The sequence below is a fragment of the Rhineura floridana genome, chromosome 2, assembly GCF_030035675.1.
Source record: "Rhineura floridana isolate rRhiFlo1 chromosome 2, rRhiFlo1.hap2, whole genome shotgun sequence".
In the NCBI taxonomy this organism is placed as follows: Eukaryota; Metazoa; Chordata; class Lepidosauria; order Squamata; family Rhineuridae; genus Rhineura; species Rhineura floridana.
Window position 1 is genome coordinate 233,239,030 of NC_084481.1, and position 23,759 is coordinate 233,262,788.

The window sequence follows — 23,759 nt, forward strand, 5'->3', positions numbered from 1 at the left end:
CTTCACGTACCCCCGCCGCTGCCCTCCTCTCCTCGTCTCCAATTGCGAAGGCGGGAGATCCCAGCTGCTCGCCTCTGCTAAATATTGCGGGTAGCTTGTGCCATTGCCCCCCCTTCCAAAACAGCGCTTCCAACGGCTTCACTTTTGCCAAGGCCTTGCTCCAGATGCACCCAGTTTAACCAGTCCAGAGATTTTGGGCTCGGTGCTCTGTACTAGAACGTGGCTAGCCGGCCATACTCTGAAAGGAGGACCCAAAATCTCTCTCTCTCCCTTTACAGCAAAGCAGCCACTGAATGGCAGTCCCTGAACATTTTCCCTATAGCAACAGGGAGGGGGGGGAGAGAGAAGGATCTGTCGGCTGTCCTAAATCAGGCTTTCCGAACCCCCCCCCTTAGCAACAAGACTCCATGCGAGAGACAAAGCCCTCCCTGAAGCGCATCGAAGCCTCGTTGCAAGCAAGGGGACTCCCTTCATCTCAATGCATGCTGAGCTCAAGCGAAGGGGCTCAAATCTGCCAGCCGTCCAGCAAGCCCGGAGTAAGGCTTAAGCCAGAGGATCCCTCCTATTGCAGGGGACGCGGAGATAGGGCGAGCCTTGCCCCGAAGGCGCCCAGCTTCTCCTGCACGTCGGGCAAGGCGCGGCCGTCTCGGCGCGCTCGTCTCTTTCGCAGCGCGAGGCCAGCGCCGTTCCTCTGCAGAGCAGCCACGCCAGCTAAGAGAAGCCGATTCCCCAATTAAATAATTTAGGGAGCCCAGGCCTGTTCTCTGCCTCTTCCAGCTGATTCCCAGTCGTGCACGGCAGGGCGGACGGGGAGAGAAAAGGCGTCGAGCAACACAAGCCGGCTGGAAAGCGGGGGCGGGATGGAGGTTACAAAGTGAGGGGGGGGGAAACACAGCGAGTAGGCTCTGCAAAAATGCCAGGCGGGCGGGAGGCGCCAACCTAAGAACGTGTCAAGCACGGGGCCCGGAGAGGGAGATAGAAAGGAGCGAGGCGGGGCGGCCCTGACAACTAGTGGGCGGAGCTCCGCGGCGGCCAATGGCGAGCGGCGCGTGGCCCGGAGCGAACGCCTCAAATCGGCGGGCCCGCTCAGCTGATTGTTTCTTTTGGAGCGAAGAGGGAGCCGGCGCTGCAACCGAGCAGGCGGGCGGGCGAGAAGGGAGGAGATCGCGAGTCGGCTTTGCCGGGGCAAGTGCTCGAGCCAGGGCTGCCTAGATGGCTTGCATGGTGGTGTAAGCGGGCGGCGAAGGGGTTGGGCAGGGCAGGGTGGTCGCCCGCCCCTCCGTCTGCATTCTCCAGTCTACGTCCTCCAGCCCCACTTTGCGCCGACTTATTTTGGGGGGCGCCTCCCAAAGGGGGCTGCGATGGTGTTCGGCGGCCCCGATCCCGGCCGCCTGCCCCGCTTCTCCTTGGAGCTGGGGCTGAGCTTCCTGCACGCGCTCCTCTACGCCGGCCTCTTCCTCTTCGCCTACCTGCAGCTCTGGCTGCTCCTCTGCTACCGGGAGAAGCGGCTGAGCTACCGCGCCGCCTGCCTCTTCCTCTGCCTCCTCTGGGCAGCGCTGCGCACCGTCCTCTTCTCCTGCTACCTGCAGACTTTCCTTCTCCAGGGCGGCCAGCTCCGGCTGCAGCCGCTCCCCCACTGGCTTCTCTTCTGCCTGCCCGGCTGCCTCCTGTTCGCCGCCGGCTGCCTCCTCAATCTCTACTTCGCAGAGGTAAGTCCGGGGTGGGCGACGGGGGTCCGGGCCGCGCGTGGGTTGGCCGCCTCCGGTGCCTTCGTGGTGGTGGCTCTGATGTGTGTGTGTGTTTCTAAGTTGTTTCTAAGCGAGGTGGAAAAGCAGGACCGAGCAAGCGCGCCCAGCAGCCCAGGCACGCCCCCCTTCCCCTGCCCGCCTCATGTGGCTTGTTTACCACATTCTGGTGCATCTGCAGAAAACTTGGATGGATTTTCCTCCTTCTCCCCCGTGTTGGAGAAACCAGCAGACCAGAAAGACTCTGCGAGCCGTGGCCCTTGATCTCTTAAGGAGGCCAGCAGTTGATAGATGTGGCAAGCAAGTGCAGCCTTGCCTGATCTCTCACTGTATAGATGTGCATATATATGCATATCTCTACAGAAATACATACATATACACATTGCAGATATTCTTTTTCCTTAAGGAGGGGGGAAAGGCTACGGACCACCAGGAAGTACCAGCAGCAAGAGCCTTGCTGTTCCGCTGGGGCAGAGACTGCTGTCAGCCATTACATCATCGCTTCGGCGCCTCTCCCCCCCCTCTTGTTGCTGCATTCCTGCTTTCCCTGTTGTTCTTTTTCTCCTTCCACAATATTTCTATTTTTGAAAAGATCTGGCTGTTTTTGTTTGTGTTCTGCTCCCTTGCCCCCCTCTTTTTTTTCTGTGGTCTTCTCCTCCGAAACTCTGGCCTCTTAAAACTCCACACTAGTTGGCCACTCCTGTAATCTGTAAGGTGAATGGGTCAGAGCTGGGAAATATTTCTGGGGTGTGTGTGGGTGCGAATATTTGTCGCTACTGGGCAAATTTCCTTCCCACTCTGGGTCTTGCTGATTGCCAGTTCCCATCCCTTTCAACTGTCCTCTTTGTTTTTAATTTTACCCTTGAAACAAAACAACTTTCAAGTCACTGGGTTGCAGCTGCAAGGTTTGGAGGCTCCTTCAAGCATCTGCTGCAGCGATCCTGTGCTTGTTTACTGGGGAGTAAGTGACGCTGGGGTCAACGTGGCTTACTCCCATGACTGCAGCCTTGGGGGCACACCTTCTCCGCTTACCCTGATTTCTGTTTGGTACACTCTTGTTGAACTGGAAGATGCTCATTCTTCAGCCTTTCTTCATATTTTTGTAAACGTTACTTTCTTTTGGGGAGAGGGTGTTTCTATCGGGTCTCAAACAAACCTCTCTTGTGCTGCAAAAGTGGCTTGTCACTTAGGATGCGGTGTCAACAATGATTTCATTCTCCCAGGGATGTTCACATGATCAGCACAAGCGAGAGGCTGTTCTTGCCATTAAAAATAAGCACAGACTTCTCAAGTTTTTTTTTTTTATTTTAAGAAAGGCTCTCTCTCCCTGGGATGTTGAATGAGAGCGTGCAGGAGTAACAATCTTTAGGCTGCAGTCCTCTTGCACACTGGGAGTCAGCCCCAATGGGCATGGATGTGAGTAGGATTGGAACACAATATATTCCATAGCCCTAACAAAAGCAAGATGAGAGATGAGGTGCCACCCTGAAGCATAGGCTACAAGGTTTAAGGTGATCTAAACAGAGGGAAGTGCTGGAAGAGTCTTGCTCTTAAAGGGGCTGGCTACAAGTGTTGGTGGTCTAGGTTCAGCCCTGACCTCTCTGAATGGCTCTGAGTAGGGCTTAACCTTTTGTGTGCCTTGATTTCCTCATTGGTAAATTGAAGCGAATGGGCATCTACTTTTGCAAGGTAGTAAAGGCAACAAGAAGGACGTCTGCCTCATGGTAGGTCCTAGGAAGTGCCTTATGCTGAGTCTAACCATTGATCTGTCTAGGTCAGGATTGTCTACACTGACCGGCAGCAACTCTCCAGAGTTTTAGACAGGAGCTTCTCCCAGCCCTACCTGAGGATGTTGAGGATTGAACTCGGGGCATTCTGCATGCAAAATTGATATCTTTAACCCTTTTTTTAAAGGTGTTTTTAAAGTTTTTTTTAAAATGTTTTTAATGTTTTGTTTTAATGTATTTTAAGGACTTTTTATGATGTTTTAAAGTGTTTTTAGTGTTTCTGTTTGCCTCCCTGGGCTCTTGCTGGAAGGGAAGGGCAGGGTATAAATAAAATAATAAATAAATAAATAATAAATATTCTGTCACTGAGCTACAGAGCACCTCAGCATACAAAGGGATGTGGGTGCCATTAAGGGCAGATCTGACCCATGGGTCACTCTCTTCTGAAAGAGCACAGGGGAATTTCCAGTGGACTAAACCCAATGTTAATTAGTAAGCTGGGTATGGAGCTCATTGTTGGATTTTTTTTGCCTTGGAACTCAAAATATCTTTGGCCGGCTCTTTGTGCATGTTAAGACATTTTCTATTAAGAGTCTAGTATTAATTTCACAGACCCAGAAGAGTGGGAAACATTTCTATTCAGCATTTTTAGACTTTAACAACCCCTTCCCGCAATCAATGAAAATATGCAAAGCAGCCTTCTCTAACCTTGGTTTGACAGCTGGGTGGGCTACTTGCCTGTCAATCACCTGATGTCAGGTGACCCTTTTTTGTTCACATGGTTTGAAATCACACTAATCATCAGGTCTTGCAAAGCCCTATGCAGAACACTTTGCAGATGCTGCTGATCAACTGATTGGGTGGTACCTTGTTGTTGTTATGTGCCTTCAAGTCAGTTATGACTTATGGTGACCCTATGAATCAGTCAGTGCCGTAACTAGGCAGGTGCAACAGGGACACAGGGCACAGGACGAAGGGGGCCCTGACATGGATTTGCTGAAATGAAAATTATTTATAAACAATTGTTATATCTTATTTGTTTTATTAATATTTCACACACACCCCAAAAAAATTAAGGGGCCCAAAAATAAAACCTTGCACAAGGCACAAGAAAAGCTAGTTACGCTACTGGAATCAGTGACCTCCAAGAGTCAGGGTGGTACCTGCAAACCCAATTTTGGCCAAGCCAAAATATGGGTAGAGGGGTGAGACAGGTGGGTGTGGCTTGGCCAAAATGGCCAGGTGAGCTAATTAGGCTCACATCACAGAAGTTCTGTTCTCCTGTTCATGGGGATCACTTTGGAGCATGAAAATATGTATCCTTCCCTAGATTGGCTGGGTCCAAGCTGCTCCGCTTTGCAGGTGATTGCTCTGGTTCCAAAGCACCTCTTGTCTCTTCAGTTGAGTATCCCATGAAGCATAAAATAAATTCATGTAAACAAAATTGCTTGAACAGAGGCATGAAGATGAACAACTTCTGAAAACTGAACACTTGGGCACCCCCATTTTATTGTACAAGCTATGCAGAAGGTTTTTGAATGCCTAATTAGGTGGGTGGGAACCCCAAGACAATCGCATAGCACAACTGCATGACCTGGTGTAAAGGGTACTCCATTTTGTTCTAATGTATTATATTCCTTCTTTTAGCAATGCATACTTTATTTCCCCATCCTTAAGAGCTGGAAAGTGTGGAGCAGTTTCTGTAGAGTTGTTTTCCTTTTGTTGGGAGGGAGTGCATTTAGAGAGCGGCTCAGAAGTCAAAGTTAATCACCCCCAAAGGAATAACAGCTTGGATCCAATGAGTCTAGAAAAGGACAGAGCTTTGTATGCACAGTGGGGAGGAGAGGTTGGCTGGGAGTGAGTTCAAATCCCTGCTCGGGTCTCCTGGGTGTCAAGGGCCAGCTAAAGATCACCCACACAGTGAGTGGCTCAGGGGTTACGTGCCCTGCCACCTGTGCAGCCGTGGGCAAGCTGCATAGTCCCAAGGAGCCCAGTTGCCCCCCAGCTGGCAGTTGCGGACAAGGAAGGGGCTGGCTTGTGCAACTGTGGCAAGCTGAGCAGGCCCTAGCCAGGTGGGGAGGAGTAGCCTCAGAGGTAATGGTAAACTTCCTCTGAATACTGTTTACCATGAACACCTTATTCATATGGCAGCCATAAATTGGGATCGACTTGAAGGCAGTCCATCTCCATTTGTATGTCTCATGATGATCTCCTAGGTATATCTACGCTCCACATCTAAACTGAATTCAGTTTGTTTGCAGGTCTAAAGATTGAGCTGATATTATGGGGTGCATCAGGCCTGTTGACTTTAGATTACAGGATTAATTGATGTAATCTCTCTCTGAAATCAAATCTGCAGATGATTAGAAACAATGTCACCCTGTGCTTCTACTGGGAGAAAGGGCGGGATCTAAAACAAATAATAAATAAATAAATGATTAGAAACAATAGTTTTGAAAGAGGGGCAATCTCTAATTGATTTAGAGCTTGCTGACTGTCCTTTGACCAGAGTCTTGGGGTCTTTCAGTTAGAGTTAGATTTCAGAATGGCAGCTTGGGGTAGAATCAGTCACAATCCCTTTCTGAACCCCATGAGCTACATACTCAGTCTAGAAGTATAATTTTATATCATGAGTTAACTGCAAATCAAGGTTTCTCAACACCAGTCCCTACAAAGGCGCTAGTAAACCTATCTAAATACCTGGTTGCATGCAACCAGTGTATAGGACAATATCTAAGATAAGGAAGACTTTATGATTAGCCCCAAAGCGCATCCTCTGTGCACTTACTCACATGTGAAAGCCAGCATAGTTGCTCTCTTGATCCTGCACATTATTTGCTGTGGGACTTTTTTGAAAAATAAAGGTCTCCCTGTCGCTAAACAGTAGTAGCCACCAGGGCTGTGGAGTCGGAGTCGGAAGCAATTTTGGGTGGAGTCGGAGTCGGTAGAAATGTACCGACTCTGGCTTCAAAATAAATTTTGATTGACAATTTTTTTAAAATATAAATTCAAAATGTCAAAGAAGCTTCCCATGAAGTCAGCTGTAAGCTCCTATGAGAGCTTCCAATTTAAAAAGACATTTACAGCCCTTTTCAGGGCTGTGGAGTTGGAAGCAATTTTGGGTGGAGTCAGAGTCGGACAGTAGAAAAATAGAGGAGTCAGAGTCGAAGGTTTGGCGTACCGACTCCACAGCCCTGGTAGCCACACAACATATTAGTGGGCTGGAGGTGAGCAGAGACCAAGCCAAATTGCAACTGAGCTACAATTGGGAACTATGTTATTTATTTAAAGCCATTTTTATCCCACTCCTCAGCCAAAAAGGCTCCCACAGTGTCTTACAAAATATTAACAAAAACAACAAACAAGATACTGCCTGCCTGCATGCTTCAGTCTAAAGGACTCGACTGGCAAGAAAAAAGATATTGTCTATGCCAGCCTTTCCCTAAACTGGCACCCTTCAGATGTTTTGCTGGCTGGGGGCTGATGAGAGTTGCAGTCCAAAACATCTGGAGGGCATCGGGTAGGGAAACTAATAAAATGCATGAGTAGCAGATAATGTTAACTCATTTGAAATGTGGTGTTGGAAGAGAGCTTTGCAGATACCATGGACTGCAAAAAAGACAAATAATTGGGTGTTAGAACAAATTAAACCAGAACTATCACTAGAAGCTAAAATGATGAAACTGAGGTTCTCATACTTTGGACACATCATGAGAAGACATGATTCACTAGAAAAGACAATAATGCTGGGCAAAACAGAAGGGAGTAGAAAAAGAGGAAGGCCAAACAAGAGATGGATTGATTCCATAAAGGAAGCCACAGACCTGAACTTACAAGATCTGAACAGGGTGGTTCATGACAGATGCTCTTGGAGGCCGCTGATTCATAGGGTCGCCATAAGTCATAACCGACTTGAAGGCATATAACAACAACAAAGCAGATAACGATGGCATGCCTCACTTTCGTGACTATACGTCATATCCTGGAACGGAGGATGAAGACAATGTCCTCAGCAAGCTTACCCCTTTTACAGATCTGGAGTACTGAGTCAGAAAGCTTTCTTGCCCAAGAATGTCACTGTGTTTCTGCCAGATAATGATTAAGCAGGAACCCGTCACCAGGAGTGTTGTATAGAATTCTTTAGCCTGCGCAGAACACCACAGTTTGGAAGCAAGAACCTCAGTGCAACTTGAGCAGAAAGCTTTGCAGTTGCACAATTCCCCTCGCTGTTTCTCTTCTGCGCACCCTTTTCTTTTAAGGCACCAGATATATATTTTTGCCGTGAGAAGAGCCCTGTGGGATCAAACCAAAGACCTGTCTCGTGCAGCATTGTGTTCTCTTGTGGGTCAACCACATGCCTTTGGGAAGCCCCTTTTCCAGATATTCAGTCTCTGATCTCTCTTTCCCTGCCCTCATGTGCATGTCTCACTGTGTGCGCGCCAGTCGGTCTGTGAAAGGTCATTGTACAAATCTATGACAAGACCACGAGGAATGCTGCCTAAAGTTCTGGTCACCTCACCTCAAAGGGGACATTGCTGTGCTGGGCAAAGGTTCAGAAAAGGACAACCGAACTGTTCAGAGCAACTTTTGTATGAGGAAATGTTACAACATTTGTGGCTTTGCGAGTCAGCAGGGTCATGATTGAGGTGTTTGAAATTAAGCATGGAAAGGTTTTTCATCCTCTTTTATAATTCTGGAACTCGTGGACGTCCAAATAAGCCGGATGTTTGAAGAATCAGGACAGACAAAAGAAAGGGCTTCTTTGCAGACTACGGCGTTCACTCCCAGAAGTTCTGGTGTTGGCCACCAACTTGGATGGCTTTTAAAGATGGGTGGATAAACTCATGAAGGATAAGGCTACCAATGTCTGCTAGCCATGATGGCTAGGTTCTGCCTCCATTGTCAGAGGCAAGTACACCTTTGAGTAACAGTTGATGGGAGTTGCAAATGTGGGAAGACCACTGTTGCACTAAGGTCCTGCTTGTGGCCTTCCCTTTGGGGCATCTGGCTGGCCACTGTGAGAACAGGATGCTGGACTAGATGGGCCCCCTTTGGCCAGATCTGGCAGGGCCCTTCCTATGTTCTTAAAGGAGACAGAGGAAAACTGTTTGCTGCCTCATTTCTCTGAGTGAGGCTACATTGTAGATTTTCTCAAAACCGAGCCCTGTCAGAACTTGGCTGACGGGGTCTGTTGAGTGGGCCTGCTCACTGGCAGGAGCACCACTTTGTTGTTGTTATGTGCCTTCAAGTTGATCACGACTTATGGCGACCCTATGAATCAGCAACCTCCAAGAGCATCTGTCGTGAACCACCCTGTTCAGATCTTGTAAGGTCAGGTCTGTGGCTTCCCGTATGGAATCAGTCCATCTCTTGTTTGGCCTTCCTCTTTTTCTACTCCCTTCTGTTTTTCCAGCATTATTATCTTTTCTAGTGACTCATGTCTTCTCATTAAGTGTCCAAAGTATGATAACCTCAGTTTCATCATTTTGGCTTCTAGTGATAGTTCTGGTTTAATTTGTTCTAACACCCAATTATATGTCTTTTTCGCAGTCCATGGTATGCGCAAAGCTCTCCTCCAACACCACATTTCAAATGAATTGATTTTTCTCTTCTCTGCTTTTTTCATTGTCCAATTTTCACATCCATACATAGAGGTCGGGAATACCATGGTCTGAATGATCCTGACTTTAGTGTTCAGTGATACATCTTTGCATTTGAGGACCTTTTCTAGTTCTCTCATAGCTGCCCTCCCCAGTCCTAGCCTTCTGATTTCTTGACTACTGTCCCCGTTTTGGTTAATGACTGTGCCAAGGAATTGACACGTTCCATGTCCTCGTTGTCAGCTTTAAAGTTACATAAATCTTCTGTTCCAGGTATCGCCTGGATAGATAAAGTGAGTGTTATACGCTCTTTGTGCCACTTCCTCTCCCAACCTGATGCCCTCCAGATGTTTTGGACTAGAGCACCCATCAGTCCCAGACAACCATAGGATGCTGCATCTGATGGGAGCAACGCCATGCTGGCTGGGGCTGATGAGAGATGTAGTTTAAAACATCTGGGCGGGCATTAGGTTAGGAAAGCCGGTATTAGAAGCTCATTCTGCACCTTGCGAATGGTGGCACCAAGTGGAAACTAACCAGGAGCAGAGCACAGCAGGATCTTCTCAGCGAGACCTCTCATTGACAGATGGCTACTGGCTCCTGTGTTCCAAGGAGTAGCTGTTTGTGTCAACAGTTGGCAATTCTTCCCGGATCTTCAGTTCTCCCAAATCCTGTTCAGGCATTGTTCCTTCCTGCGATTGGGTGTGGGATGGAGAGCAGAGTGCCCCCCCCATTGCTGGCTCTCCTGTCCCGCCTTTGTGTCCCTGTAGGTTCTGTCTGTGGATTTTGGGGGGGACGTCTGAAGAGACAGTCAGCTCTGTGTGTGGGCTCCCTACTTGATGCAGAGCCCTACATGCTCAGGGTTCTTCATCGGGATACTCTGCGCACAGAACAAGATCCCCTCCATGGACCGCGTAGACCAGCCTTTGCCGACCGGGCGCTCTCCAGATATTTTGAACTCTCTTTTTCCTTATGTACTCTCTCCGGAATGAGAGGCACCATCCCTCGGAATCCCAGTCACTGGGAAACAGCAAGCAGAAGAGGGCTGTTGTGCCTCGGTCCTACTTGTGGGCTTCCCATTGGGGCCTCTGGTTGGCCACTGTGAGGACAAGACGCTGGACTAGAAGGGCTGCAGGGCTTTTCCAAACCTACCGTCCCGCTGGTTCAGGCTGATGGGAGTTTTAGGCCAAAATATCTGGAGAGCACCAGGCTGGGGAAGTTAGTACAGCCGTGCTCTTTACCTCGCAGCAATGGGATGGACTTTGCTTCCTTCCCCCCCCCAATCCCACTTAATGGAATTTCAAAAGGGCTTTTGCCCCCTCCCCAATATCTCTGCTCACCAGCTAAATCACTACAAGGCAGGGTGGTGGTGTTTTTTTGACATCACGCCCCTTGGTAGAGCTTTCTTCCCACAGAGCTGTTTTGGCTATTAGTTTATTAAGACTCCAGAGTGCTGAACCAGATGGCCTGTTGGACTGTCCGGGCTGTTCATGTTTTCTATGAAAAAAGTATGTGTTTGTACTTACGTGTTGGGTATCAAGCACAGTTCTGAGCAGTTTCATAGAATCACAGAATAGTAGAGTTGGAAGGGGCCTATAAGGCCATCAAGTCCAGCCCCCTGCGCAATGCAGGAATCCCAATCAAAGCATGCTGTCTGTTTGACTATGGCCCCCTCTGGGCTGGTGGTTTTTTTTATTGGTGTACTCTGCACCATGCCGTTGATGCAACAAGAATGCATTAGTGGGGGATTTATGGGTTGTCCACTAGGGATGCAAGAATCTGTTTCAATTCTCTCAATTTTTCATTTTTCCAATCTTAAATTCAGTTCTCTACATTTCAGTTCTTCATTTTAAGGGTGGCATGTCTTTTAGAGCAATCCTGCTATGGGGAACATGTCTTCCAACTTGCAACTAAAAAAAAATCCTCATGAAAATTCTTCAGCATTTTACTGTGAATTTCTCCTAACACATTTTTGCAAGCAGTTTCTGCTAATATAATGTATTTTTGTATAGAATCATAGAGTTGGAAGGGGCCTTGTAGGCCATCGAGTCTAACCCCCTGCTCACAGAAGGAAATCCACAGCTAGAGCATCTCCCACAGATAGCTGTCCAGCCTCTGTTTGAAGACATCCAGCGAAGGGGATCCCACCACCTCCCTAGGCTGTCGGTTCCATTGCCGAACTGCCCTTACTGTCAAGTGTTATTTTCACTAATATATTGATTTTCTTAAATGCATACTTTCCCTAATATCTGCATTTTTGTAAACATCCTTGGTTGGAGAACTGCACTGTGAAATTCCGAAGTGTGAATTTCGAGGGGTGCCTGTGTTTTGGTTTCTACATTGTTTCAATTACTTCAGTTCACATTTTACAGCTGAATCTAATTTCTCTGACATTCTTCCTGTCCACACATCCTTCTGTTTGATTAGTTACTCTGCAGTGCTTTCCCAGCTCATTATTGCTGCCTGGAGGGGCACTCTTGCACTATAGCACAACAAAAGCCAGACAAGAGAAACCCTGGGACGCTTTTGGTATGAAAAGCGGCAAGATTTGAGCAGGAAACTACGGAACATGCGTAGACTAGAAGTGAAACAGTATCTCTGCCCCAAAACCTTTCCAGGCATAAACAATATTGAAAGTGGAATTGCTTAGTATAATTCTTTGTTTATTTATTAGATTTATATCCTGCCCTTCCTCTGAGTAGGAGCCCAGGGCAGCTCTCTTAGCTATCATGAGCACAAATAATCATGAATCCCCAATGTAAAGGATGCATAGAGGAGCTCTGTGATGGAATGGGGGGAGGGGGAAACTCACCCAACCCTACATTTTCTCATCTCTGAACAGGTTATCTTCAAAGTCAAGTGTGCAGCTGAATTCAACAAATACAAGTAAGTGTAACCTTTGGGGATGCACATCGCAGTAAATTAATCAGCATGCGCTTTAATTGTAGGTTACAATTTGCCCCTGATGATAATGAGTTTAAGATACCTGAAGGGCCCACAGCTGTGTACAGGCTGCCTTAACTTTTGGTTGGTGCCTCGTGCTTTATAATTCTGCTCAGTCTCCTTTGCATAAAAATGGGATTTTTTAAATATAATTTTTGCTTCTTCCTTCATTTTAAGGCCTTTTAGAGCAATCCTGCTATGGGGAACATGTGGCCGTCCAAGTGTTAAGTCTGCCACTCCCATCATCCTTGATCTTGGGTCATACTGGCTGCGGGTTATGGGAATTAGAGTCCAATACAGGTTGCCAGCCCTGTGCTCTGGCTTTTCTATCGCAGAGTCAGAAGACGGCAGCTAAAGCACAGGTAGTCAGTTGACAAGCAATGTGGATTCATACCTTTTAAGAGAAAGGTTTCTTTTACATAATACTGATGAGCCTTGAGCTTGTTTGGTTCTTACAACTCTGTACCTGGAGCTCCATGTCAGTGGAATCTGCTCCATGTTTTAGTCTGAACTTTCAAGGCTCTATTCCAGGTGCTGGACAGCTCCTTGAAAGTTCAGCCTAAAACCTGGAGCGGATTCCACCGCCCCACTGACATGGAGCCACCAGCTGCGACTGGTACTTGGGCAGTTCTGTTTCCCCGCTCTGCTTCAGTGTTGCCTCAGTGCGGGTCCTCCCTGCTCTTCCCCCTGCCTCTTGTTGCTAAATCCTTCTTGCATACGAAGGCAGGGATAGCCAGCATGGCACCTCCAGACGTTGCTGGACTACCATTTGCATTAGTCCCGGCAGCATGGCCAAGGGTGATGAGAGCTGCAGGCTGCGTTCAGACAGCAGTTCATTCCATTTTCCCAGTGCTTCCTTGCATGAAAACTTCTGCATTTTATCTAATCTTTCACATGACATAAAAGCCACTTATAGAAATCTAACAGAATATAGTGGAAGTTTAGCGTTTATTCCGGTGTTAATTGCTTCCAGAAAAAAGTCTGTTTGCAACCCCATTAACCCAGAAAAATCACAGGAGTAAAGTGACAAAATCTTGGGGCAGTATACCAGCATACAGTTCTTTCCAGCTGTTTCCATGGGGGAGCAGAAGTGCGCATGTACAGAAAGGGTGGGGGAGGTATGACATAGCCAATGACACTCATTGTGGTATTACACCGCACCCGCTGGTGTGTTTAGTGCAACATGGTGGTACATGGTGGGTACATCAGTAAGGCAGTAGGTACAGGAACGTTAGAAATCAGCACAGAAGCGCTACTGTTATAATCAATGCAGTAAGTTCCATGTCTGAATGCTGCTATGGTCCAATATCTAGAGGGCACCGCTGGCTGCCCCTGTATTAAGGGAAAGGTGATGGAATAAGCTGCCTTCTACCTTTTTTCCAGGGCCTTTTTGTATGTGGGCTCCATACTTGCCAGCCTCCTCTTTGTCTTTGTGAACTTGACGTGCGCGTTGTTGGCCCGTGACGACGTACCAGAGGATCAGCTGAAGTGGACAGTTTTCACCCGGGCTCTGATCAATGACAGCCTCTTCATTCTCTGTGCCATCTTGCTGGCATGTTGCATGTGCAAACTGTCCAAAATGTCTTCAGCAAACATTTACCTCGAGTCCAAGGTAAGAGGGTGCAGCTTCTATTGGGTTAAAAGCTCCAGTTTCTGGGCAGGGGATGTGGGACAGGTGGGCTTCACCTCTCTGCAAAGTTAGTGCATGGTTGATTAAGTAGAGAAGTGAGTTATGTCTGAGGCTTGGATAGAGATGTAAAATTTCTAGAAATTTTGAAGCCATGGAAAAATCTGGTTTTTTTCAGAAAAAAAACAAATTTTCAGAAAAATTGAAAAAATGCATTATTAGCACTTTTGTTACAGATTGAAAGTCACCTTATTACTTCAGGAACATCAAATGTAAATATGTACAAGTTGGTTTGGCATAAAATTATCACATTTGGTATATTAAAAGTACATTTTATTCAAACAATTATTACAAATGCAATTTACTTCTTTAAATTTTTACTTTTTCTGTAACAAGTGGATCTACAAGATCCTGAACTGTAAGGAACCTTTTTTCGTTTTGCCAGTTTATGAGGAGCAGGCAAAAAAACAATTTTTTAAAAAGAACAGAAGAAACCACACAGACAGTATCGCCATAACAGAGACTAAAAGAAACCCGTCCCCACTGGATTTGGGTGTGGGACTGCCTGTTCAACATCGTCCTGTAATCTGCCTGAAGCCGCTGGGCTCTGTAATCGAGACCACAAGCTCTGGAACTTGCTCTCCAAGTGCCCGTCCTTGTATAGTCAAAACAGTACCATCCACGCATAAGAAGGGGCTGTCGGAGGGCGTCAGGAATCCCAATTATATGCAGAACAACAAAAAGAAAGCTTAAGGAGCATGCTCAGTGGGTGTGGAGCACTGACTGTTTGGGGGAAACAGCAAACCAGTGGTGACGTGGAATGGAGTACCTTGAGAAAGGGCATGGCTGGCTCAAATCCTGAACAGGACCACTCCACACTGCAATATTTTGTTGCAGTTCCAAGCCAGCATCCCTGTCCCCTTATGCCCTCTCATTCCAGTTCAGAACATCTTGCCACCCCTGTCCCTGTGAGGTTATTCCACTGCCTTTCTCTTTCATGCGAGACCTTTTTCTCCTTGTTGAGGCATCTTCTTTTTTGCTACTGGGTCAACGAGAAGAACCCTCCCCATCCTTGAGGCTGGTGGAGTGAGAGACCCCCCCTCTGCCATCGCATCTGATTCTTTGTGGCTTTGTCAACTTGGTGTGCTCAAACACTTAAAATCTTTTTTTTAAAAAAAGCACCGCTGTTCTTGTTCAGTTCACTCATGCACAATTTACCCAGCATAAAACAGCCACTTAAGAGAAGAGATCTCTGTGCCAACTTACTGTATTTTTAATGCCCTCTGTATGGGTGGTTTCTTCTTGTTAAACTAGGGCACCTCTGTCTGCCAAGCGCTGCTTGTGGGCTGTGTCATCGCCCTCCTGTACTCCTCAAGGGCTTTCTATAACTTAGTGGCCGTGGCGATCTCTCCGGACCGGGTGCCCAGTCCGTTCAACTATGGCTGGGATAACCTTTCGGATAAGGTAAGGAGGACCCCGTTGAACCAGACGGTGTCAGATTTCCCTACAGAGGAGGGGTGGGGAGCTGGTGGCCTTCCAGATTTTGCTATTTATTTATTTATTATTTGATTTCTGTCCCGCCCTTCCTCCTAGCAGGAGCCCAGGGCAGCAAACAAAAGCACTAGAAACACTTTAAAACATTATAAAACCAGACCTTAAAATACATTAAAACAAAACAACTTTAAAAACATTTTTTAAAAAGCTTTAAAGACATTTTTTTTAAAAGGGTTAAAAAACATATTGGGTTTTTTTTTTAAAAAAAAAAGGTTTAAAAAGCAATTCCAACACAGACTGGGATAAGGTCTCAACTTAAAAGGCTTGTTGAAAGAGGAAAGTCTTCAAAAGGCGCTGAAAAGATAACAGTTGGCGCCTGCCTAATATTTAAGGGAATACAACTCCCGTTGGACTCCTTGGCTGTTGGCTGCGTTTTCTGCTTAGAGCTCCAGTAGCGTCTGGATGGCCACGTTCTCTACTTGTGCTACAGATGCAGAAAGGTCTGTGACAAGTTAGAGAACGGCTCCCTCTCTTCTGCTCCAACAAAGAAGGAGATTGGAAGTGGGAGGAGGCCTTTTCAGAGAGTACTGTGATGTTCCTGTATGTGAATGTAATGTAAATATGGTAAGTGCAGGTTTATTATAGGAAATATGGTAAGTGGAGTGAGTGAGAAGGGGGAGTACATGGGCTGTAGAATGCTGGATGATGATTGGCTGTGTGTTTGAATGGCTGAAGGTATAAATGAGAGGATGACAGGTGAGTCGGGGTGGGGGTTGGACAGGGAGGTTAATGTGGAGAGTAAGAGGTGGCTGTTGAGATATTGGATTGGGAGTTCTGAGGCAAATAGTAGGAATTAGGAACATAAGAGAAACATATATGAAACCATATGCTTGTCAATGAAATCTGTAAGTAATCTTGTTATTCTTAGTGTTATTAATAAATATTTTCTTGGTTTACTTAAAGCCTGATTCCTCAGCTGGGGGGCACAGACCAGGGGGGAGGCAGAGTAACCAAGGCTGAAGAAGAAATAGTATCGAATGGTGGCAGCGGTGAAGGAAGAGATATTGTATCAACATCCAGTACCTCAGAGCAACCCAGAGCTGTGAGCTTCATAGGCAAGAGGCTTCAGGGGGGTTGGGAATTACCTATACACACAGACACAAGGTATCAAAATAACCAGGAAGAGACTAAGGTACAGTCTAGAGGTTACATTAGATACACAGAGTGTTGGGTAGTGTGGTCTAGCAGGGGGATCTTTTGAGATCTGTGCTAGAGTGGAGAGAGGTAAAAATAAACACGATGATCCTGACTGCTGGTAGCCACGAGTGAGAGCGACACAGGTGGTGCCAGGGAAGGATGTCACAAGTACCACTGATAGAAGTATGTAAAGCTGTTTTATCCAGAGTCAGGCTCTGGGTCCATGGAGGAGAAGGCCATCAGATACTTGACCTCCATGGAAATTTTTAGATATATTTTATAATTGTTATATATTTTTTCTTTTTTTTTTATATATCATTCATTTTGTTTTCATGTTACATATATTGTTTAGAGATGTATTGTTCAGCTATGTTTACTTAAAATGTGAATTATTATTTTTCTTATTGCAATTGTATCAAATGTAGAATTTATATTAATTTTTATGTTGTAAACCGCCCAGAGAGCTTTGGCTATGGGGCGGTATACAAGTGTAATAAATATCTAATATATCAGTAGCTACCAGTCATGATGGCTCCATGCTACCTCGGATTTGGAGGCACCCGGTCTCCGAATACCAGTTGCTGGGGATCACGAGCGGGAGATGACCCTTCTCCTTGTGTCCTGCTTGTGGGCTTCCCAGAGGTGGGATGCTGAGCTAGATATAGGTAGGTCTTGGGTCTGGCCCAGCAGGGCTATTTTGATGGTCTCCCATTTTAAGTTTCACTGTATATCAACTGGCAGCAGCTCTCTATGGAGAGAATTGGAGAATTTCTGGCCTGCGAGCCAGCCTTGGCTCACCAGGAGGTCCAAATTGGCCTACGGGGCCATTTTCCCCAAGCTGTGGCCAGCTACTGATGTCGCTTGTGACATCTGATAGGTGGGAGAGCACGACTAAATCCTGTGTTGGTTGTGTGTGCCTCTTTCCAGCAGGGAACGGGGAGTGTGTGCGCACAGCCAAACTGAGCAGGATTTAACCCTCACTCATCAATGGATAAACAGGTGTTAAATCATATGGAAGGATCCCATGCAGATCTTGCATGTTCCCCCCCTTGTTTTAGCAGGAGATTCTGATGCAAATCCCTCTGTGAATCAGGAAGGGGAAAACCCTTCATTTTAGCAGCACTTTGCACAGGTAACTGACAGGTGAGCAGTCTCACCATCTGTCAGATTTGGCCTGTGCGGCTGATCCTGATAAGGATTTAACCTGTGGAGCCCAAAAGTTTCCCTAGCCCTGCTCTGCCCTTCCACCCCAGTTCCTCATTTTTGAATGTGAGATCCCAGGGGTTGAACTCAACCCTCTGAATGCCATGCAAATTCTCTGCGTCTTTGCCTCCCCCAAAATGGGCATGTTTCATATTAAGATCTGCTGGAGTAAGGCTTGGTTGAGTGTTTCCGTGATGAAAACAGCTTTCTCCAAACTAGTGCCTTCCAGATGCTTTAGACTACAACCCTTAAATATTAGACAGGCGCCATCTCTGTTCTCTTTTCGGCGCCTACTGAAGACCTTCCTCTTTCAACAAGCCTTTTAAGTAGAGACCTTATCCCAGTCTGCGTCTGTGCTGGAATTGCTTTTTTAAATGTTTTTTAAACCTTTTTTAAAAAACAATAAGTTTTTAAGCTTTTCCTTTTTTAAAGATATCTTCAAAACTTTTTAAAAAAATGTTTTTAAAGATGTTTTGTTTTAATGTATTTTAAAGTCTGTTTTTATGGTGTTTTAAAGTGTTTTTAGTGCTTTTGTTAGCTGCCCTGGGCTCCTGCTGCGAGGAAGGGCGGGATATAAATCTAATGAATAAAAATAAAATAAATAATAGTGTCTACACTGACTGGCAGCAGCTCTCCAGGGTTTAAATAATAAATAAATAAAATAAAAACTCCCATCACTGTCAGCAAGCACAGGAATTGCAGTCCAAAGCATCTGGAAGGCACCAGGTTGAGGAAAGCTGGCTAAGATAAGGAGATGAGCTGGCCCAAGGCCTTCTGGGATTTTTAAGGGCAGGAACTATTGCCTTGAAATGAGGCTGAAGTTAATGCTGCAAACATTTCTAGAAATCACTGCATTCTGGCTGGCTTTTTAGGTGTGTGTGACTTTAGGAATAGCAGAAACTGTCAATTGTCCTAATGTGTGATATGTACTAACATGTTATGTAAGCTGCCTTGGGTGCACACTAGAAAGATTAGGGATTCAGTGAACTAGAAATAAAAGGTGGCCCATAGTGGAAGATTGGCTGCGGCTGGAGCATCAGCTGAAACCTTAGAGCAGACTTCAAGGGCAGTCCCAGACACAGTGCACTTGAAGTAGTCTATCTTCATGATTGCACACTTGATTTCCAGACTTGAATACACGCCCTGTTCTGCAGGTTCGAAGCGAAGAAGTCAGCAGCGAAGAGTATGTGGTCTTTGGGGTTGTGCTGTTCCTCTGGGAGTTTGTCCCAATTACATTTCTGGTTCTGTTCTTCCGGGCGCAGAGGCTGGCACAGAACTTGGTATGGCTTATTTATTTTCAAAATGTATTTTTATTTATTTTATTTATATTTACATTTATAAGACTGCTTACTATCTGAAAGATCTCAAAGTGGTTGACAATAGAATACACAAGGTACAATAGAAAAATATTGTATCAAATTAATTTACAAAGCAAAATTCATGAACAATATCCATATACGTAAACGCAGCATAAAAGCCAGAGTAGGCCTCAAGGGACCCAAGTGCAAAAGATTCAAACACTGGAATTCCTTGCCTTGGTCATATATACCTCTTGATTGTGAAAAACCTCTAAACCAACAGTTCCCAAACTTTTTCTGCCCCCGCTGATCATTTGAAAATTGGTCAGAGTCTTGGCAGACCATGGCATGATATTCTTCTTTTTTTACCCGTTTGAGCAATTGTAATGTGCTCTGCTAGAAGCTGCATGATTTTTAATTTCCATTTTTGTTGCTGCTTTTGTTTCTCATACTGGATTTCATTGCATTACAATTTGAATTCCATAGAATGCAACGTAAGAAATAAAAATAGCAATACAATTAAAAATCAATCAGAATATTGATTAATAGGATGGATGTGGCATCTCCCAGCTTCAATCAGTAATCCACAGACCGCGGACCACGTAAATGAAGCTTGCAGACCACAGTTTGAGAGCTCTTGATCTAAGCAGTTTTTAAAGACATTCACATTGTCAATAAAACAGTTAAGAACAAGGAAAAACATTTTTAAAACAATTAAAATAGCAACAGACTAAAATGATTGAAACACATCAGCAGCTTTGTGTCTGGATAAGCTTGCCTAAACAAATAAGTTTAAAGCAGGCCCCGAAAACAAGACAGTGAAGGCACCTGCCTGATGTCAATAGGCAGGGAGTTCCAAAGACTAGGTGCTGTCACACTAGAAGAACAATTTCTTACAAATGTGGAATGGATATCATGTGGCACCTATAACAGTGCCAGTTCCACAGATAGCAGCGGTAGAGGGGGCACATATGAGGTAAGGCAGTCCCACAACTAAATTGGTCCCAAGCTGGTTGAGAGGGATTTACTTGATTTCTATTTACAAGCAAAGCAAACTCCTGAAATTGTGAAGACTACTTTAAAACAAAATTAAAGTAAAAGAGAAACAATCCCCAGCATTAAAAAAAAAAAAGCGTAGAGTATTTCATGCATGAATAAGGCCCCGTCTGCACTGTACATCTTAAAGCAGTTTTATTCCACTTTATATAGTCGTGGCTTCCCCAAAGGATCCTGGGAAGTGCAGTCTGTGAAGGGTGCTAATCCCTCTTCCCAGGAACTTTGGGAATTGTAGCTCTGTGAGGGGAATAGGGGGTCTCCCAACAACTCTCAGCATCCTTAAACTACAGTCCCCAGAATTCTTTGCGGGAAGCCATGGCTGTTCAAAATGATGCAATACTGCTTTAAATGTATAATGCAGGTGAGACCTAAAATTCTGTGTTGTATAAAAAGTGCTCAAGGGAGGATGCAGCCCAGGGCTAATGAGGGACATGGCCTGGGGATATGTGATGTGGTTGGGGAGGGAGTGTAGCCTGAAGAGAGTCCTGAGGTCCAGACAGAAAAGTCTGGAGGGCCACATTTGACCCATGAGGTTCCGCACCCCTGACTTGGATGCATCATTTACAGTTCTGATTGTGTGCCATTTCTAAAAACTAGAATAGAACCCTCGTTTGGACAGACCCAAGAGTTTACCCTCTTCCCACCCACCCCCAAAAGTGGGGCACTTCCCAAGATTGGCGTCTACCCCACAAGCATTCTCTTCTCGGTTTCCTCTGCAATCCATCTGTTTTCGTTTAACTAACAGCCTCTTTTAACCAAACAGGCCCCTGCTGGGATGATCAACAGCCACAGTTACAATTCTCGTGCCTATTTCTTTGACAATCCAAGGCGGTATGACAGCGATGACGACCTTCCGAGGCTCGGTGGAGGAAGGTAACGTGGTTCATCTGGGGGCAGGGGAGAGGAGAGAATGTTTTTTGTGGGTACCACAGTTCAAAGTAGAGGGAAGGGCTGTAACAGCTCACTGGGTAGATCACAGAATCATAGGATAGTAGAGTTGGAAGGGGCCTATAAGGCCATCAAGTCCAACCCGCTGCTCAATGCAGGAATCCACATCAAAGCATTCCTGACAGATGGCTGTCCAGCTGCCTCTTGAATGCCTCTAGTGTTGGAGAGCACACTACCTCTCTAGGTAAGTGGTTCCATTGTCGTATGGCTTTAACAATTAGGAAGTTTTTCCTGATGTCCAGTTGAATTTTGCATGCAGATGGTCCCACTTTCAATCCCCAATGGCATCTCTAGGTAGGGCTGCGAAAAGACTCCCCATCTGTATACCTGGACAGCTGCTGCCAGTCAGTGTAGACAGTACTGAACTGGGTGGACCAAAGCTACTGACCTGTAGTCTCCTCTGTTCCTAGGAATGTGTTTTTAGGGCCAGAAACAAACTGAGCTCAAAGCCCTCCCACTCCTATTTAGTTTTCTTCATTTCAGCAGCCGAATTCTTTTTTTTTTTTGCGGGATGGAGTAATTTTGTCACTGCAAATGTTAAAACAATTGGGGCTGTGAGTCTTGAAACTCTCGCAGATCTATTGCGTATCACTCAAAGATGTGTCAATAAATGCTGGCCTGCCTTATGCCCACCCTGTTGATAGGTCACAGGTTGTATCGTGGAGACGGGTGCGGCACAGCTCAGTGGCCAAGGGCAGGGGCTCCCTCGTTGATTTCCCACCTGAAATACCTGCCCGGTTGCTCATAATGCTAACTCATGGATTATTTTTAGGGAAAGGGTCATAGCTCAGTGGCAGAGCATCTGCCTTGCATGCAGAAGGTCCCAGGTTCAATCCCCAGCATCTCCAGGTAGGGCAGGGATGGAGAGCCGCTGCCCGTCAGACTAGACAATAATGAGTTAGGTGGGCCAGGTGATCTGACGGTATAAAAGGAAGATTCCTATGTTCCCAAGTATTCTAGCCTTCTCAACTACATATGCAGTTATATGGCACATCAGAATGCTTAAAGCATTTCAAATTACCTTGGGTACTTTGCAACAACTTTTTAAGGTAGGCCAGAATCCCCTCAATATTGCAGATGTGGGTCTGGGACTGATAGGTGAGATTTGAACCAAATTCTTAATGGGCTCGAATTTTTGGTCACTACAGTACACCAGAACTCTTCTTCAGAGTGCCAGCCACTTTCCCTATGCCCCAGCATAGAGCTCTTATGTTATATCTGGACCCAGGGCATCCAGATGTTGCTGGACTCCAGTGCCCATCAGCCTTGCCTCTGTTTGGTCATGTTCATCGTGAGATACGTATGCAGAACAGCACAACGCCCGAGACAGAAATTTGTTATTGTTAATGTTAATAATATTAATATTACTAGTATTAATGTTAATAATAATAACAATATTTATTAATATTAACACTAATATTATTATTAATAATAATAATAATATTAATATTATTAAATAATGATGATAATAATCACCCACCCATCACCAGTAGGTCTCAGGCAGATCACAACAATGTAAATTATATATGCCCTGGGCTGCTGCTGGGAGGAAGGGTGGGATATAAATCAAATAATAAATAAAATAAACTAGGTAGAGTCCTAAAACATATCTCAAGTGTCAGAGACCGAGATGAAGAGCTGCATCTTCAGCATACGATGAAAGCTGTACAGTGAAGATACCAGACGTGCCTGAGTGGAGATAGTTTAGGGGCTGCCATGGAGAATTCCCTCCCAGGCCTCTGAGGGTGGCAGAATTACCAAGAAGGCCCCTTCTGCAGATCTTAATACCCGAGAGGGTCTGTAGGCAAGGAGGCAGTCTTTCAAATATGTGGGGCCTAAGTCACTCAGGGATTTAAACACAAGCGTGAATTGAGCCCAGCAACGAATTGGCAACCAACGCAGCTGTTTTGACTGGATTGTGTCAAGTCAAATATGGCTTCGTGGTAGAACATCGGCTTGGTATGTGAAAAAAGGCCCAGGTTCAAATCCCACCCAAACTGTATTAAGTAGCAGAGATCCTTCTATCTGTCCTGGGACCTTGGAGAGGTTCGAAGATGGTGCTTTATAGGGAAGCTTTGGAAACGGCCCCCCGCAAGAGGCAACAGAAAACAGGCCAAGAGCCCCTCTTGGTTCTGCTCCCAGCCGCTTTTGACGAGCAGTGTCAGTCGTTTGTTACCTGCACACCTGCTGCAAAGTTGTTGCATGTAAGGATGGAAAGACCTGTTAATTTCGGTTCTCTGTTTTTCAATTTTCTAGTCTTCACATTTCTGCAGCAATTTGGATTTTTTTTAAAAAAAAATCCTCATGAAAATTCTGCAGGATTTTAGTGTGAATTTCTCCTAATAAACAAAGTTTTTGTAGGCAGTTTTGACCAATGTACACATTTTTGCAAGCAATTTCTTGTCATGTAATGCATTTTTGTATGCTATCTTCACCCCTATATTGATCTTTACGGACGTCTTCCACTAACAGACTCATTTCTGTAAAGATTGCTTGGTTGGCGAACTGCATTGTGAAATTTGAACAAGTGCAAATTTTGAAGGATGGCTGTGTCTCAGTTCTCAAATTGTTTTGGGAAGTGCAGATTTGATATATTCAGCTTGAAAGGCAAGCTGAACCTAATTTCTCGTCCCTGGTTGCATGTGAGGCTGCCAATCTGGTGAGCTGCTGAGTGGTCCTAACCTGCAAAAGCCGCCTTGCAGACTAAAAAGAGGTCTGTTGTCTACAGCCCTGCTTGTGGACTTCCCAGAGGCATGTGGCTGGTGTCTCAGGGGAACCTGGTGCTGGGTTTGTTTGATCTAGCTGGGCTCCTATACGTTCACATTTAGATGAGTAGATTATTACGGCACAATGTTAGGTGTCCCCCCCACGTACACACGCGTACACAGACTGCCAAACGGTATTGCCTGCAGGCCACACTC

General features: G+C 45.7%; 2 protein-coding genes across 5 annotated transcripts in view; one reads left to right on the top strand and one right to left on the bottom strand.

Moving 5' to 3' along the window:
* The window catches only part of TXNDC16 (thioredoxin domain containing 16), a 70,539-nt gene extending 68,744 nt beyond the window's left edge, over window positions 1–1,795 (bottom strand). For all 4 annotated transcript variants that reach the window (XR_009760798.1, XM_061612539.1, XM_061612540.1 and 1 more), the window contains exon 1: window positions 1–1,795. The gene's annotated coding sequence lies outside the window, so the exon portion shown is untranslated.
* Window positions 1,038–23,759, top strand: part of GPR137C (G protein-coupled receptor 137C) — a 27,612-nt gene continuing 4,890 nt past the window's right edge. The window contains exons 1-6 of the mRNA XM_061612542.1: window positions 1,038–1,709; window positions 11,915–11,958; window positions 13,399–13,627; window positions 14,957–15,106; window positions 18,691–18,816; window positions 20,654–20,763. Of these exons, the coding sequence (XP_061468526.1) occupies window positions 1,362–1,709; window positions 11,915–11,958; window positions 13,399–13,627; window positions 14,957–15,106; window positions 18,691–18,816; window positions 20,654–20,763 (1,007 nt within the window). The 5' untranslated portion in view covers window positions 1,038–1,361. The remainder of the gene's footprint in view (window positions 1,710–11,914; window positions 11,959–13,398; window positions 13,628–14,956; window positions 15,107–18,690; window positions 18,817–20,653; window positions 20,764–23,759) is intronic.